Raw genomic sequence first — 18,298 nt, forward strand, 5'->3', positions numbered from 1 at the left:
TGAAGCCAGTGGTAGTGAGTGAAGCCAGTGGTAGTGAGTGAAGCCAGTGGTAGAGAGGCCAGTGGTAGTGAGTGAAGCCAGTGGTAGTGAGTGAGGCCAGTGGTAGTGAGTGAAGCCAGTGGTAGTGAGGCCAGTGGTAGTGAGTGAAGCCAGTGGTAGTGAGGCCAGTGGTAGTGAGTGAAGCCAGTGGTAGTGAGTGAGGCCAGTGGTAGTGAGTGAAGCCAGTGGTAGTGAGTGAGGCCAGTGGTAGTGAGTGAAGCCAGTGGTAGTGAGTGAAGCCAGTGGTAGTGAGTGAAGCCAGTGGTAGTGAGTGAGGCCAGTGGTAGTGAGTGAAGCCAGTGGTAGCGAGTGAAGCCAGTGGTAGTGACTGAAGCCAGTGGTAGTGAGTGAAGCCAGTGGTAGTTAGGTCAGTGGTAGTGAGTGAAGCCAGTGGTAGTGAGTGAGGCCAGTGGTAGTGAGTGAAGCCAGTGGTAGTGAGTGAGGCCAGTGGTAGTGAGTGAAGGCAGTGGTAGTGAGGCCAGTGGTAGTGAGTGAGGCCAGTGGTAGTGAGTGAAGCCAGTGGTAGTGAGTGAAGCCAGTGGTAGTGAGTGAAGCCAGTGGTAGTGAGTGAAGCCAGTGGTAGTGAGTGAAGCCAGTGGTAGTGAGTGAGGCCAGTGGTAGTGAGTGAAGCCAGTGCTAGTGAGTGAAGTCAGTGGTAGTGAGTGAAGCCAGTGTTAGTGAGTGAAGCCAGTGGTAGTGAGTGAAGCCAGTGGTAGTGAGTGAAGCCAGTGGTAGTGAGTGAGGCCAGTGGTAGTGAGTGAAGCCAGTGGTAGCGAGTGAAGCCAGTGGTAGTGACTGAAGCCAGTGGTAGTGACTGAAGCCAGCGGTAGTGAGTGAAGCCAGTGGTAGTTAGGCCAGTGGTAGTGAGTGAAGCCAGTGGTAGTGAGTGAGGCCAGTGTTAGTGAGTGAAGCCAGTGGTAGTGAGTGAGGCCAGTGGTAGTGAGTGAAGCCAGTGGTAGTGAGGCCAGTGGTAGTGAGTGAAGCCAGTGGTAGTGAGTGAGGCCAGTGGTAGTGAGTGAAGCCAGTGGTAGTGAGTGAAGCCAGTGGTAGTGAGTGAAGCCAGTGGTAGTGAGTGAGGCCAGTGGTAGTGAGTGAAGCCAGTGGTAGTGAGTGAGGCCAGTGGTAATGAGTGAAGCCAGTGGTAGTGAGTGGGGCCAGTGATAGTGAGTGAAGCCAGTGGTAGTGAGGCCAGTGGTAGTGAGTGAAGCCAGTGGTAGTGAGTGAAGCCAGTGGTAGCGAGTGAAGCCAGTGGTAGTGACTGAAGCCAGTGGTAGTGAGTGAAGTCAGTGGTAGTGAGGCCAGTGGTAGTGAGTGAAGCCAGTGGTAGTGAGTGAGGCCAGTGGTAGTGAGTGAAGCCAGTGGTAGTGAGTGAGGCCAGTGGTAGTGAGTGAAGCCAGTGGTAGTGAGGCCAGTGGTAGTGAGTGAAGCCAGTGGTAGTGAGTGAAACCAATTGTTGTGAGTGAAGCCAGTGGTATTGAGTGGAGCCAGTGGTAGTGAGTGGAACCAGTGGTAGTGAGTGAAGCCAGTGGTAGTGAGTGAAACCAGTGGTAGTGAGTGAAGCCAGTGGTAGTGAGTGAAACCAGTGGTAGTGAGTGAAGCCAGTGGTAGTGAGTGAAGCCAGTGGTAGTGAGTGAAGCCAGTGGTAGTGAGTGAAGCCAGTGGTAGTGAGGCCAGTGGTAGTGAGTGAAGCCAGTGGTAGTGAGTGAAGCCAGTGGTAGTGAGTGAGGCCAGTGGTAGTGAGTGAAACCAGTGGTAGTGAGTGAAGCCAGTGGTAGTGAGTGAAGCCAGTGGCAGTGAGTGAAGCCAGTGGTAGTGAGGCCAGTGGTAGTGAGTGAAGCCAGTGGTAGTGAGTGAAGCCAGTGGTGGTGAGTGAAGCCAGTGGTAGTGAGTGATTCCAGTGGTAGTGAGTGAAGCCAGTGGTTGTGAGTGAAACCAGTGGTAGTGAGTGAAGCCAGTGGTAGTGAGTGGAACCAGTGGTAGCGAGTGAAGCCAGTGGTAGTGAGTGAAGCCAGTGGTAGTGAGTAAACCCAGCGGTAGTGAGTGAAGCCAGTGGTAGTGAGTGAAGCCAGCGGTAGTGAGTGAAGCCAGCGGTAGTGAGTGAAGCCAGTGGTAGTGAGTAAACCCAGCGGTAGTGAGTGAAGCCAGTGGTAGTGAGTGAAGCCAGCGGTAGTGAGTGAAGCCAGTGGTAGTGAGTAAACCCAGCGGTAGTGAGTGAAGCCAGTGGTAGTGAGTGAAGCCAGCGGTAGTGAGTGAAGTCAGTTGTAGTGAGTGAAGCCAGTGGTAGTGAGTGGAACCAGTGGTAGCGAGTGAAGCCAGTGGTAGTGAGTGAAGCCAGTGGTAGTGAGTAAACCCAGCGGTAGTAAGTGAAGCCAGTGGTAGTGAGTGAAGCCAGTGGTAGTAAGTGAAGCCAGTGGTAGTGAGTGAAGTCAGTTGTAGTGAGTGAAGCCAGTGGTAGTAAGTGAAGCCAGTGGTAGTGAGTGAAACCAGTGGTAGTGAGTGAAGCCAGTGGTAGTGAGTAAACCCAGCGGTAGTGAGTGAAGTCAGTTGTAGTGAGTGAAGCCAGTGGTAGTAAGTGAAGCCAGTGGTAGTGAGTGAAACCAGTGGTAGTGAGTGAAGCCAGTGGTAGTGAGTGAGGCCAGTGGTAGTGAGTGAAGCCAGTGGTAGTGAGTGAAGCCAGTGGTAGTGAGTGAAGCCAGTGGTAGTGAGTGAAACCAGTGGTAGTGAGTGAAGCCAGTGGTAGTGAGCAGAACCAGTGGTAGTGAGTGAAGCCAGTGGTAGTGAGTGATTCCAGTGGTAGTGAGTGAAACCAGTGGTAGTGAGTGAAACCAGTGGTAGTGAGTGAAGCCAGTGGTAGTAAGTGAAGCCAGTGGTAGTGAGTGAAACCAGTGGTAGTGAGTGAAGCCAGTGGTAGTGAGTGAGGCCAGTGGTAGTGAGTGAAGCCAGTGGTAGTGAGTGAAGCCAGTGGTAGTGAGTGAAGCCAGTGGTAGTGAGTGAAACCAGTGGTAGTGAGTGAAGCCAGTGGTAGTGAGTGAAGCCAGTGGTAGTGAGTGAAGCCAGTGGTAGTGAGTGAAGTCAGTGGTAGTGAGTGAAGCCAGTGGTAGTGAGTGAAACCAGTGGTAGTGAGTGAAGCCAGTGGTAGTGAGTGAAACCAGTGGTAGTGAGTGAAGCCAGTGGTAGTGAGTGAAGCCAGTGGTAGTGAGTGAAGCCAGTGGTAGTGAGTGAAGCCAGTGGTAGTGAGTGAAGCCAGTGGTAGTGAGTGAAACCAGTGGTAGTGAGTGAAACCAGTGGTAGTGAGTGAAGCCAGTGGTAGTGAGTGAAGCCAGTGATAGTGAGTGAAGCCAGCGGTTGTGAGTGAAGCCAGTGATAGTGAGTGAAGCCAGCGGTTGCGAGTGAAGCCAGTGATAGTGAGTGAAGCCAGCGGTTGCGAGTGAAGCCAGTGATAGTGAGTGAAGCCAGTGGTTGTGAGTGAAGCCAATGGTAGTGAGTGAAGCCAGCGGTTGCGAGTGAAGCCAGTGATAGTGAGTGAAGCCAGCGGTTGTGAGTGAAGCCAGTGATAGTGAGTGAAGCCAGCGGTTGCGAGTGAAGCCAGTGATAGTGAGTGAAGCCAGCGGTTGCGAGTGAAGCCAGTGATAGTGAGTGAAGCCAGCGGTTGCGAGTGAAGCCAGTGATAGTGAGTGAAGCCAGCGGTTGCGAGTGAAGCCAGTGATAGTGAGTGAAACCAGCGGTTGTGAGTGAAGCCAGTGGTAGTGAGTGAAGCCAGTGGTAGTGAGTGAAGCCAGTGGTTGTGAGTGAAGCCAGTGATAGTGAGTGAAGCCAGTGGTAGTGAGTGAAGCCAGTGGTAGTGAGTGAAGCCAGTGGTAGTGAGTGAGGCCAGTGGTAGTGAGTGAAGCCAGTGGTAGTGAGTGAGGCCAGTGGTAGTGAGTGAAGTCAGTGGTAGTGAGTGAGGCCAGTGGTAGTGAGTGAAGCCAGTGGTAGTGAGTGAAGCCAGTGGTAGTGAGTGAAGCCAGTGATAGTGAGTGAAGCCAGTGGTAGTGAGTGAGGCCAGTGGTAGTGAGTGAAGCCAGTGGTAGTGAGTGAAGCCAGTGGTAGTGAGTGAGGCCAGTGGTAGTGAGTGAAGCCAGTGGTAGTGAGTGAGGCCAGTGGTAGTGAGTGAAGCCAGTGGTAGTGAGTGAAGCCAGTGGTAGTGAGTGAAGCCAGTGGTAGTGAGTGAGGCCAGTGGTAGTGAGTGAAGCCAGTGGTAGTGAGTGAAGCCAGTGGTAGTGAGTGAGGCCAGTGGTAGTGAGTGAAGCCAGTGGTAGTGAGTGAAGCCAGTGGTAGTGAGTGAAGCCAGTGGTAGTGAGTGAGGCCAGTGGTAGTGAGTGAAGCCAGTGGTAGTGAGTGAAGCCAATGGTAGTGAGTGAAGCCAGTGGTAGTGAGTGAAGCCAGTGGTAGTGAGTGAAGCCAGTGGTAGTGAGTGAAGCCAGTGGTAGTGAGTGAAGCCAGTGGTAGTGAGTGAAGACAGTGGTATGAGTGAAGCCAGTGTGAGTAGTGAGTGAGTGAAGCCAGTGGTAGTGAGTGAAGCCAGTGGTAGTGAGTGAAGCCAGTGGTAGTGAGTGAAGCCAGTGGTAGTGAGTGAAGCCAGTGGTAGTGAGTGAAGCCAGTGGTAGTGAGTGAAGCCAGTGGTAGTGAGTGAAGCCAGTGGTAGTGAGTGAAGCCAGTGGTAGTGAGTGAAGCCAGTGGTAGTGAGTGAAGCCAGTGGTAGTGAGTGAAGCCAGTGGTAGTGAGTGAAGCCAGTGGTAGTGAGTGAAGCCAGTGGTAGTGAGTGAAGCCAGTGGTAGTGAGTGAAGTTAATGGTAGTGAGTGAAGCCAGTGGTAGTGAGTGAAGCCAGTGGTAGTGAGTGAAGCCAGTGGTAGTGAGTGAGGCCAGTGGTAGTGAGTGAAGCCAGTGGTAGTGAGTGAGGCCAGTGGTAGTGAGTGAAGCCAGTGGTAGTGAGTGAAGCCAGTGGTAGTGAGTGAAGCCAGTGGTAGTGAGTGAAGCCAGTGGTAGTGAGTGAAGCCAGTGGTAGTGAGTGAAGTGAAGCCAGTGGTAGTGAGTGAAGCCAGTGGTAGTGAGTGAAGCCAGTGGTAGTGAGTGAAGCCAGTGGTAGTGAGTGAAGCCAGTGGTAGTGAGTGAAGCCAGTGGTAGTGAGTGAAGCCAGTGGTAGTGAGTGAAGCCAGTGGTAGTGAGTGAAGCCAGTGGTAGTGAGTGAAGCCAGTGGTAGTGAGTGAAGCCAGTGGTAGTGAGTGAAGCCAGTGGTAGTGAGTGAGGCCAGTGGTAGTGAGTGAAGCCAGTGGTAGTGAGTGAAGCCAGTGGTAGTGAGTGAAGCCAGTGGTAGTGAGTGAAGCCAGTGGTAGTGAGTGAAGCCAGTGGTAGTGAGTGACGCCAGTGGTAGTGAGTGAGGCCAGTGGTAGTGAGTGAAGCCAGTGGCAGTGAGTGAAGCCTGTGGTAGTGAGTGAAGCCAGTGGTAGTGAGTGAAGCCTGTGGTAGTGAGTGAAGCCAATGGTAGTGAGTGAAGCCAGTGGTAGTGAGTGAGGCCAGTGGTAGTGAGTGAAGCCAGTGGTAGTGAGTGAAGCCAGTGGCAGTGAGTGAAGCCAGTGGTAGTGAGTGAAGCCAGTGGTAGTGAGTGAAGCCAGTGGTAGTGAGTGAAGCCAGTGGCAGTGAGTGAAGCCAGTGGTAGTGAGTGAAGCCAGTGGTAGTGAGTGAAGCCAGTGGTAGTGAGTGAGGCCAGTGGTAGTTTTTTTATATTTTATTTAAAAATTACATTGCAATACATTAAATAAATAAAAGAAGCCTATTATCGGCTCCGTCATAAAAGATAATTTTTCATTTCTTAAATACACACTGGAGGTTGCTCTTTGTGCTGACACAAAATATTCCTCGTCCACTATGTTTTTATCTCTTACTCTTGTGATAAATACAGTATTGTACGTTTCATCAATCAATATATATTACAATTAGCATGAAAATTTCTATTCTACTTATCAGCCGACTAAGAGGTGAACATTGTCGTTACACAGAATTCCATGAAAATTTACTTACGATTTAATACAAATATTGTCAAGTCTCACAACTCCTTCCCGTCTTCTAGATACAGTGTACACACATTCAATGGCCTGTCGTTATGATCCCATCAAATTACTTACACCCCCCCCCCCTCCTTTTCCCCATTGCAAAGTTAAATGCCACTTACACTAGACGTCACAACGTCTGACTATTGTTCACTTAACTTATAAAATAATTAATTAACATAATTAATTACTTACGACAAAAAATAGATAGGAACATTACTTATCGCTCTTAATAATACATGTGCAGAGCAGTACTACCTCCATCATTAAAAAACCATCCTGGCACAAGACACTTTAGAAAGTCACCCCCTGCCATCCCCTGACTCCATACTGTCTATATTAAAAACAAACTTCCGTTCCCTTACATGCTCAAGCTCGTACCTGAAGTCTAGAGTCATAAACCCCTGTCTCTTAATCACAGGTCACCAGGTCACCCCCCCTACGCCCCCCCTCATGCCTAACGACTGCACACCCATATACTCCACTACCACACACTTTTATTCACATTCCATCCTCCACTAATCTCATAACAGAACAAAAGTGACAGACTCAGGGAATACACCCATTCCAGCTCTACCCTGCATCCAACCCTAACATAATACCTACCGTCAGATTACGATAACCCACTGGGAAACTATTTACCCACACCTTCCCATATAGTAGCCTATTCCTGCAAACCGTACGATGCACACTCGCTGCAAGTGCCCTCACCCTACAATCACCCCCCACCTCCCGCATACCCCAAGAAACATACAAAAAATCTGCCACCACGTACATCACAGCCCGCCGAATGTCCTTAGAAACCCCACCCACATCAAAGTGCAACGCCCTCAAGGTCGAGATGTTACTCCTCCCCCCCCGCCACTATACTTAGGATCCTCGCTAACCATGTCCTTACAACCTCCAAGTTTTCACAAAAATACACAGCATGAAAAGCTGTCTCCTCCTCCCCACAGTGCTGACAATTCCCCGCACCTACATAGCCCATTCTATATAGCACAGACCTTGAAGCTAGAATTCCCAGAAAAAAACTATATACCAATTCTAATACCTATATACCAATTCTAATCTTTCGAAAGTCTTCCCAAATGCCCCTCCAATCATACATCGGGTATGTATCTAGTCCCTGTATCACCTCTCCCTGCCTACCTGTCCTCCCAAGCCTACTAACCTTTACCTTCCTTGCATAATGGATTGTCAATAAATTACGCATCATATCTTCACACATCAATAACTCCTTCCCCTTCCACCATTTCCTCACATCCTCCATGACCTCTCCCACCCTTATACCACTCTCCCCTCCCGCCCTTAGGTACCTCTGCTTCACATATACTGCCTTAACACGTGTGTCCAAAGGTATGAGACCCAGCCCACCCAGTCTCACATCCCTCATCACCACCTTCTTCCGAAGCCACAGCCTCCCATAACAACACACATACCTCAAAACCCCCCCTCTCCAGTTCCTGAATATCACACGCCCTCAGGGGATATACTTCTGCCACTCCCCACACTTTACTATACACCAGTGTGTTTACCACCATTACCCTCTGCTGCAACGTTACATCCCCGGCCCTCCACCCTCGCATCCTACCCATCGCTCTACTCACAACATCCCTTGAATTTACCCTCTGCGCCTCCCCAGCCTCTGCCATGTACACCACCCGGCATATCTTAAGTCTATCCACAACGTTCCACCCATACAATTACCCCCCCACCCCACCCACGTACCTACTTCCATTAACATAGACTTTGCTCCATTAACCCTCACTCCAGTCGCCCCACAAAAATCTCTATTATACTTCCCACATTCCCCAATCCTATTTCCCCTCCCACCAAAATTGTGGTGTCATCCACATACCCCACAATCCCATATCTGCCAGGACCCTTCCCTCCCCGTTCCCACACTCCTTCCTCTATAAGCCTATAAAATGGGTCCTGCATGTATGCAAAGAGGATTTGTGACAAGGGACAACCCTGTCTCAAACCCTTCCCCATCTGTACCAGCAGCCCTAACTTCCCATTAACTTGTACCCTGACTCTCGCAGGTGTATACAAAGTAGTCACCCACTGCACAATCTCATCCCCAAAAGCCTGTTTTTGTAAAATACACCACAACATACGTCTATCAACACAGTCATAAGCATGCCTCCAATCGATCACCAAGGGGGGCCTTGTCTGCCCTCCACGAAATCCTTAATTCCAAAACCTTCGCAAATATCTTATAATCAGCGCACATGAGGGATATCGCCCTATAGGCACCCAGGGTCATCCCCCCCCTCCTTTATAAACCAAAACAACTACCCCCGTGCCCTGCGTTTCCCCTAACACTCTCCCTTCCTTCATACAGTTAAGCAATGAGACTAGACATTCCTTCATACAATCCCAGTGTGCAATATAGAAATCGTTAGGAATCCCATCCATCCCTGGCACTTTTCCCCTACTCAAGCTCATTACCGCCTCCCCCACCTCCTCCTCACTGATCCTACCCTCAAGCTCCGCCCTCTCTTCCTCCCCTAAAATTCCCCGAATTTCCTCCCCTATAATCTCTCCCTCCCTCCCTCCCTCCACCCTACCCCTGCTTAAAATTCTCCCTGAACCAATGATCAGCATAGTTACTCATTCCATCAGTGGTTCTTAGTACCTGCCCCACCCTATAGCCCCCACCCCTTTACACACCTCTAATCCCATAATCGTGGTCATCTGCTGTCTTTCCCTGAACCTCCGCAAAACACATCTTGACGGTTTATCACCCCATAGTACCTCTTCTAATCCGTCCCTCACACGTATCGCATCAAAACGAGAATTCTGTATATCCTTCAATCGTCCCCTTAAAACCTCAATTTCCCCATGCCTACCACCCCCACCCCCTTCATAGTAATCATTGAGCTGCCCCTCCAGGTATTTCTGTAATCCAAACCTCCACCGCGCCTCATCCCGTCCTCTATGCTGGTAATAATCCTTAATCCGCCGTTTAGCTTGCATCTTCCACCATCCCAAAACATCCTCCTCGATGTTGCGTGCCTCCCAGAATTGTCTCCACCAGTCCCTGAATGTAACCCCCTCCCCCTTCCCCTGAAGTAACCTCACATTCATTTTCCAATAACCTGCATACCGGCGAACCATACCATCCCAACCCACCACTGCCAACACTGCACGATGGTCCGAAAAACCTACGTCAACCATCAGCACATGCTCTACTGTAATCTCACGAGTTATGTATATGCGATCTAATCTGGCAGCATAGCCCCTCCACATAAACGTGTGCTCCACTTTCCACCCATCACCCCTGACTACATCATAAACCCCTGGGTCCCTCAACAAATCCCTCAACACCCCAAGCACACTCCCTGCACCCCTCGGCTCCACATCCTTATTTCTAATTACACAGTTCCAGTCCCCACCTACTATGGAAACCATGGGTAAACCCCGCAAGTGGAAAAGCAGAACATCCCCTATAAAATTCACCTTTATCCGTCTGCTACTATCTGCCAGCATATATATCCCCAGAAAACACACTCTAATCTCCCCCCAGAGCCTCTCCACCCTCACTACCCTCTCCTCCCCCCCTCTTCCCACGCGAGCACTTGAAATGGGCTGGATTCCCTCACTGCCACTGCCACCCCACCCTTTACTTTCCCTGAACTACCAGCATACATCCTAAACCCTTTCAACCTCAACTCTCTGCCACACTTAAAATTGTGTTCCTGTATAAAGCACACGTCAACATCAAAACGCCTCAAAACATTCTCGAACCATACACGTTTAACTTCAGCTCTTAGGCCATTCACATTTATAGTCAAACACTTAAAGATGCAAAAAAGGTGGCTTTCCTCTATGTCTCTGTGTCCTGTCTATAACGCTTTTTATTACTCCTGACTTCTCTCGTACACTCTTGCTCTCCTTGATTCCCTCCCTCCCTTGTGCACTACTCTGCTCTTTCTTAGTTACTCCAGCCCACGTCTTCTTGCCAGGTCGCTGAGCTGGAGTAATGACCTCGTCATCCGACAGGTCTCCAACTCTCTTCCTAGAAGCCCTCTCAATCTCCATGTCATTATTTCCACTCTCCCTGTGCACCTCAGCGTCCACCTGCAACAACTGCAACATGCCAGATCCTGACCCCGTCGACCCCGTGGCCTGTCCAGTCAGGTCGTCAACCATCAGAAGTCCCCCGTCTAGAGCAGGGTTTTCCTCCGCTGGCACGTCTAGGAAGGACTTAATCATCTCCTGCAGAGGTTCAGATAATTCCTGTAGGTCACCAGCCTTCCCCACTCCCACAGGTTGCTGCTCCACTTCAGGTTCTTCCTGTGGGGGAGCTACCGAAGCTTCTGGTAGCATCACATAACGCTCCTCCACACCCTCCACTTCGTCCGCCCAATTTCCTTTGCCTGCTGCAACCACCGCAGCAGACGAAGGAGCCACCAACGACTCTGTGGCTACTGGCATTTCCTTTGACCGTGGAGCTGCAGCCTTACCACACCCGGCTGCCATGTGATCAAAAGCACCACACAGTCGACACGTTTTACGTTGTCCCGCAAAGGTCACGAACACCTGTGTCCTAAAATCCTCCAGGACAACATTCGAGGGGATAGGTCTTCTAAAAGCCATCTTGATATTGTAAGATCCTGCAGGAAGCCCCGCATAGATTACATCCTTCCATCGTACCATAGTCACAGCATGTACCTCACCATAGCTTCGAGAAGTCTCTCGAATATCCACGTCATCTGCTTCCAAAGGAACATTCCAAATCCTCACCCAGGTGTAGTATTTGGAGGCATCCTGCAGGCGTACCTCCAGCCCAGATGAAACGGTGATACATCTCACCTGGTAGTTAGTTACCGTCCTTTCGTAAGCTTCCACTGCAGAATTTGACGAAAATCCTTGTAGAACCATTCAGTGCAATCCCATATAACTCATCGTTGGCAATACAGAAAGTATCCCTGATGATCGTCGGCAGCAAAACAGAGGCATTTGTAGGGTAAATTGCCCCTTTGACTAAGTCAACACACACAGTGTTACTCCTCCTGCGACCACTGGCAGCCATCTTGGAGAAAATAGGAAGTTGCCTAACAGAGAAAGCAGGAGCTTTTGGACAGCACGTTCACACGGCCCGAAAGCGATGAGGACAATGTATTGGTAGTGAGTGAGTGAGGCCAGTGGTAGTGAGTGAAGCCAGTGGTAGTGAGTGAAGCCAGTGGTAGTGAGTGAAGCCAGTGGTAGTGAGTGAAGCCAGTGGTAGTGAGTGAAGCCAGTGGTAGTGAGTGAAGCCAGTGATAGTGAGTGAAGCCAGTGGTAGTGAGTGAAGCCAGTGGTAGTGAGTGAAGCCAGTGGTAGTGAGTAAAACCAGTGGTTGTGAGCGAAACCAGTGGTTGTGAGTGAAGCCAGTGGTAGTGAGTGAAACCAGTGGTTGTGAGTGAAGCCAGTGGTAGTGAGTGAGGCCAGTGGTAGTGAGTGAAGCCAGTGGTAGTGAGTGAAGCCAGTGGTAGTGAGTGAAACCAGTGGTTGTGAGTGAAGCCAGTGGTAGTGAGTGAGGCCAGTGGTAGTGAGTGAAGCCAGTGGTAGTGAGTGAAGCCAGTGGTAGTGAGTGAGGCCAGTGGTAGTGAGTGAAGCCAGTGGTAGTGAGTGAAGCCAGTGGTAGTGAGTGAGGCCAGTGGTAGTGAGTGAAGCCAGTGGTAGTGAGTGAGGCCAGTGGTAGTGAGTGAAGCCAGTGGTAGTGAGTGAAGCCAGTGGTAGTGAGTGAAGCCAGTGGTAGTGAGTGAAGCCAGTGGTAGTGAGTGAGGCCAGTGGTAGTGAGTGAAGCCAGTGGTAGTGAGCGAAGCCAGTGGTAGTGAGTGAAGCCAGTGGTAGTGAGCGAAGCCAGTGGTAGTGAGTGAGGCCAGTGGTAGTGAGTGAAGCCAGTGGTAGTGAGCGAAGCCAGTGGTAGTGAGTGAAGCCAGTGGTAGTGCGTGAAGCCAGTGGTAGTGAGTGAAGCCAGTGGTAGTGAGTGAGGCCAGTAGTGTGAGTGAGTGAGGCCAGTGGTAGTGAGTGAAGCCAGTGGTAGTGAGTGAGGCCAGTGGTAGTGAGTGAAGCCAGTGGTAGTGAGTGAAGCCAGTGGTAGTGAGTGAGGCCAGTGGTAGTGAGTGAAGCCAGTGGTAGTGAGTGAGGCCAGTGGTAGTGAGTGAGGCCAGTGGTAGTGAGTGAAGCCAGTGGTAGTGAGTGAAGCCAGTGGTAGTGAGTGAGGCCAGTGGTAGTGAGTGAAACCAGTGGTAGTGAGTGAAACCAGTGGTAGTGAGTGAAGCCAGTGGTAGTGAGTGAAGCCAGTGGTAGTGAGTGAGGCCAGTGGTAGTGAGTGAAGCCAGTGGTAGTGAGTGAGGCCAGTGGTAGTGAGTGAAGCCAGTGGTAGTGAGTGAGGCCAGCGGTAGTGCGTGAAGCCAGTGGTAGTGAGTGAAGCCAGTGGTAGTGAGTGAGGCCAGTGGTAGTGAGTGAAGCCAGTGGTAGTGAGTGAGGCCAGTGGTAGTGAGTGAGGCCAGCGGTAGTGCGTGAAGCCAGTGGTAGTGAGTGAAGCCAGTGGTAGTGAGTGAAGCCAGTGGTAGTGAGTGAAGCCAGTGGTAGTGAGTGAGGCCAGCGGTAGTGAGTGAAGCCAGTGGTAGTGAGTGAAGCCAGTGGTAGTGAGTGAAGCCAGTGGTAGTGAGTGAAGCCAGTGGTAGTGAGTGAGGCCAGTGGTAGTGAGTGAAGCCAGTGGTAGTGAGTGAGGCCAGTGGTAGTGAGTGAAGCCAGTGGTAGTGAGTGAGGCCAGTGGTAGTGAGTGAAGCCAGTGGTAGTGAGTGAAGCCAGTGGTAGTGAGTGAAGCCAGTGGTAGTGAGTGAGGCCAGTTGTAGTGAGTGAAGCCAGAGTGATGGGACTCTCCTGAATTAACCTTGGCTGAGCAACGATCAGGAATTATCAACGTAGAAAAGTGTGGATCACACATTATGAAACTGCCAAAAAAACTCACTATACTTCAAAAGGATTTTATTCATCAAATAAAAAAAATAGAATTGGGTGACACAGAAATTGCATCAATTATTAAGAGAATAAGTGAGAAAGAAAAAGCATGAGTCCCTGTGTGTCAATCCCATCCACTTCTGATGTATAATACTGACATGTCAGAGGTGATTCCTTCAGGTCTTTTGTCGAAGATGACACAAAGAGTGTTCAAACAGATGAGTAGTGTGGGAACCGTGCGAAGATGTGGATAAACTAAAAAGTTATTAGCAAGTCTTGTGTAATACAGAGACGAACTGGAGAGGAAAGATGGGAGGTAAAGAACATGTTGGGAGGAGCATAGAGAAGGACCAGTGTGTAGATACTTTACCCCGACATAATCATCAAGTACACAAATAACCATCATCACCGCCATACATACAGTGGATACCACCAACACTGTATGTAGACTGTCAAATGTTACAAATTATTTCGGTATCATGAATAATGTATCATTCAAGATATTACACTGATATATTACACCATGTATATCTAATATATTACACCATGTATATCTAATATATTACACCATGTATATCTAATATATTACATCATGTATATCTAATATATTACATCATGTATATCTAATATATTACATCATGTATATCTAATATATTACATCATGTATATCTAATATATTACATCATGTATATCTAATATATTACACCATGTATATCTAATATATTACACCATGTATATCTAATATATTACACCATTTATGTTTGATATATTACACTATGTATATCTGATATATTTCACCATGTATGTTTGACATATTACACTATGTATATCTGATATATTTCACCATGTATATTTGATATATTTCACCATGTATATTTGATATATTCTCGAGTACGAAACACTAGTATGAGGCCACATATCGGTAATTACAAAGCGTGAGAAGGTCAAGAGATTTGCTACCTAAGTTTCCCCAGAGCTACAAGACACGAACATCGGAGAATGAGTGCAAGAGCTAAAGTTCATAACACTTAAGAGGAGGACTTAGGGAAGGATATGATCACAGTATTAAGGATACTCAATGGTATTAACAAAGTAGAGAGAGAGACAGACAGACGTAAAAGGGCTCAGAGATATTATATAAATTTCGTTCTTATATTGTTAGCGACACAGACAATTAATTAATTTTTGGTAATAATTCTCCACACTATATGTGTGGAGAATTATTACCAAGATAGAATATATATGATGTATAAAGATATTTATTAAAATAACTCCCACAATAATAATTTCGAAGACTATATGACAGAACCCACATGTTTGGAAATCGTATATATCGCGCCACCGAAAGTTTGCGAAGCGGGATCCAGGGATCAATGAGCCACCACCACAGACACACAGGCAGATCAATGAGCATACAGACTGTCCCACTCACCAGGTAGTCTGTAATCAAGGGAGAGACGCAGTAGCCTATGTTGCTAGAGACCATGCAGGCAGCAGTACCCCAGGACCGCAGCGTGGTGGGCAGTAACTCCGGCGCGAACAGAAAGCTGACCTGAAAAAGACAGTTGTCTTGACTTAGTGCTGTCTTCCCTTGTAATGTTGCATGACACTTAGTCTCACCATACCGTGAAGGCGACAAGCTGTGTAAATACTGGGGACTGACCGCCGTAACTGCGGCGGTCAGTCCCCAGTATGTATTACTAATATTATTATTGATGATGATGATGATGATGATGATGATGATGATGATGATGGGGAAGTGTAAACCCGTAAGGGCAGTACAGCTCTTTGTATGTACAACTGGAATTAAAGTCCTTCAGGTATAGTGTATAATGTAAGAGATTTTAACATTCGTATATTTGTTGCTTCCTTTAGTACCTTGATTTATTTTAACTAGTTAATAATGAACTTATAAGTATTATAAGGAACTTGCATCTACTATGAGCAACTTATAATTGGAATAAAGAACTTACAACTACTATAGGAAACTTATTCAAGTGACTACACAAAAATGATAAGTGTCAACGTTGGGGCCACATTGCCAGGAAATGCCCAGCTAAGTCACACTGGTGTGCAGTGTGTGTCAATGCTCATCCTTCTGAACGGTGTTATGACAGCAACAGATTGTTGCTAAACAATGTATCAATTGTAAGACCTCGGGAGTCACAGCAGCCCATGCTGACTGCAGTGTGAGGGCTGCCCACATCACAGCCAACCGCACCTCACCCTGTACCCCTCATTATGACCCCCCAGGACTACCAGGTACCTCGAGTCTGAATACTGGCTCATGCCTGCCCTCAGACAATGGGGTTGAGCACCTCACCTGGGGAGCACGTCAACAGACCACAGATTTTCAGACTCCTGGTTCTCCGCTGCACAACATCACATCCCCAATCTAATCTCCCTGCCCACTCTCCCAGCCCCATTATCATTGACTTTTCCAGATTTACCTTCATCCCAGTAGCTCTCCCAAAAATGTGTACAACTTCCTCGAAAAGTCCTAACCGTGTCTCCTCACTCACCAAAATAGTTGTATCATCAACATAGCCCACCAAACCAGGTCAAGGCTTCTGCTCACCATCCCCCTCCCATGTCCTTAGACGATCCTCCACCATCCTATAAAAGGGATCCTGAACACATGCAAACAAAAGTTGTGATAATGGACATCCCTGCCGAAGACCCCGCTCCATGGTGACTCCCTTCCCCACACACCCATTGATTTGCACCCTTACCTTCGCGTTTGAGTACAATGTATCCACCCACCCCACTATTTCTTCGCCAAACCCCTGTCGTAGGAGAATATCCCTCAAAGCCTTTCTTTCCACCCTGTCATAAGCCCCTTGCCAATCCAACGCCACCAACACCCCTCTTCCCCTTTCCATGTCCTCCAGGAACCCCTTTATGATCCCGTGGCCCTCGCCCATTGACCTATCAGGCAACCCAAACTGAGACTCAAACACGACCCTCCCCACAACACATTTAAGCCAATTCCCAAGAATTTTCGCGAACAATTTATAATCAGCACAAAGCAACGAAATGGCTCGGTAATCCCGAAGGGTACTCTGCTGTTTACCCTTCGGGACCAACACCACCACCGCCGTTGCCTGTGATTCTCCCATCTTACCTCCTTCCTTCATGATATTCATTAACTCTACTAGGAAACCCCTAAGCAGACCCCAGTGCTGTACATAAAATTCGCTTGGTAAACCATCGATCCCGGGTGCCTTTCCCTTCCTCATGTCCATAAGGGTTCTCCATATTTCCTCCTCCTCAATGACCCCACCCAGTGCCTCCCGATCACTCCTCCCCAGTTTGCATGGCACATACTCACATACCTGCCCAAGAACCTCTCCATCTACCCCACTACTTTTCCCATATTCCTCAAACCATCTATCTGCATATGCACTCATCCCCGTGGTTTCCCGTAATACCTGTCCCTCTCTAAACCCCCCCACCAAAGAAATGACTTGCAATCCCGGTATTGTAGTCGTTCGCTGTCGTACCTTCTGTCCTCGCAGCACACAAGCCGATGGCTTGTCGCCCCATAGTACTTCGTCCAACCCCGCCTGTATACGTACCGCTGCAAAACGTTCTTCTTGCAAATCCCTTATCCTGCCCTTCAACATGTGTATATCCTCCACTGGGTACACCCTGGCCACAGCTTCCTCCTCATAACAATCCCGTAATCTAGATTCTAAATAATTTGACAAACCATTCTGCAATTGATTAATGCATTTACCCTCCCTCACATAAAATTGACATATTCTTACCTTAGCCACACTATCCCACCATCCTACCACATCCTCCTCAGTCCTTCTGTCTGCACAGAGCTGTTCCCAAAATACTGCAAAACCTTCCAATCCCTCCCTATCCCTCAAAACCATCGTGTTCAGTTTCCAATAACTTCCCTGCCTACGAGCCAAAGCATCCCACCCCACCTCCACTAATACCGCCCTATGATCGGAAGGCACCATCTCAATAGTTTTAAAAGACTCTACCAAAACCCTCTGAGATAAATATAACCTGTCCAAACGAGCTGCATGTCCCATTCTTATAAACGTATGTTCCACCTCCCACAGACCTCCCCCGAAAGCATCACGTAACTGAAGGTCTCTAAGCAGGCCTCCCAAGACTGAGGAAAAATATCCCGCTCCTCTGGGTTCCACGTCTGCTCTCTTAACTACACAATTCCAATATCCCCCCACAATCGCCACCGACGGTAATGTGCGTAGGTAGTACACGAGCTCCTCCCGCACAAAATCCATCTTCACTTTCACGTCACTTTCTGCTGGGGCATACACACACACAAACGCCACTCTCTCTCCCATCCACCATCCTTCCACACGTAATACTCTCCCTCCTCCCCCCCTCTTTCCTGTGCAATACAAACGGGCTCGCCTCCCTGATCAACACACCCACTCCTCCTTTTAAGCGCTCAGACGGCAAAACATAAGCCTGATACCCAGGCACCTCTAATTCACGACCAAGCTTAAAATTGTGCTCCTGCACAAAAGCTACGTCAATCTTGTACCTATTCAAAATCATCCTGAAGCACTCACGTTTAACACCATCACATAGACCATTAATATTTATTGTTACACACCTGAGGCCGCCTTAAGGTTTCCCTCCCCGCCTCATGTCATGACTCTTCCCTTTCAAACCATTTCCCTGGGCTTTGCCTTTGCAACATACTCCACCCTCCTTCCCAACCATCCCCCTCTTCTGTTGTGGCCCTCTCGTAGAGTCACTCTGAGCACCATAACCCCATGTCTTTTTTCCTGGCCTTTGTGCCGGCGTCAGAACATCGTCCGAATCTGACGCTGCTGCCCTTTTCCTTGTAGCTCCTTCAGTTTCCATATCTGAGTCCTGGGAGCCAGCACAATGGACTTCCACCTCTACCACCCTTAATCTGCCTCCATGTCCTTCCATGGCACTCACACTGTCCATCACAGGTGCCACCTGATCCTCCCCCCTCCCGCACACACCTTCTGCCCTGATCCCAGGTTCCTGCTCACTGTGACTCTCCACCTCCGTAGACTCTAACATAGCCTGTATCACCGTCTACAACTCCTCCTCAATAGCTTTCACTTCTGCACCCACCTGCACCTCTTCACTTGACAGCTGAACTGTTGATGGGCCAGGTGATTCATGGATCTCCACTTCTTCTGATTCCACAGGAGGAGCCATCACCTCTTCACTTCACAAGCGACCA

At 48.9% G+C, this 18,298-nt stretch overlaps 1 protein-coding gene across 2 annotated transcripts in view; it reads right to left on the reverse strand.

Annotated features, from left to right (window-relative positions):
* The window catches only part of LOC128692955 (solute carrier family 22 member 20), a 392,405-nt gene that overhangs the window by 33,713 nt on the left and 340,394 nt on the right, over positions 1–18,298 (reverse strand). For both annotated transcript variants that reach the window (XM_070081788.1, XM_070081794.1), the window contains one exon: positions 14,519–14,638. In XM_070081788.1, the coding sequence (XP_069937889.1) occupies positions 14,519–14,638 (120 nt within the window). The remainder of the gene's footprint in view (positions 1–14,518; positions 14,639–18,298) is intronic.

This window comes from Cherax quadricarinatus, chromosome 6, assembly GCF_038502225.1.
Source record: "Cherax quadricarinatus isolate ZL_2023a chromosome 6, ASM3850222v1, whole genome shotgun sequence".
In the NCBI taxonomy this organism is placed as follows: Eukaryota; Metazoa; Arthropoda; class Malacostraca; order Decapoda; family Parastacidae; genus Cherax; species Cherax quadricarinatus.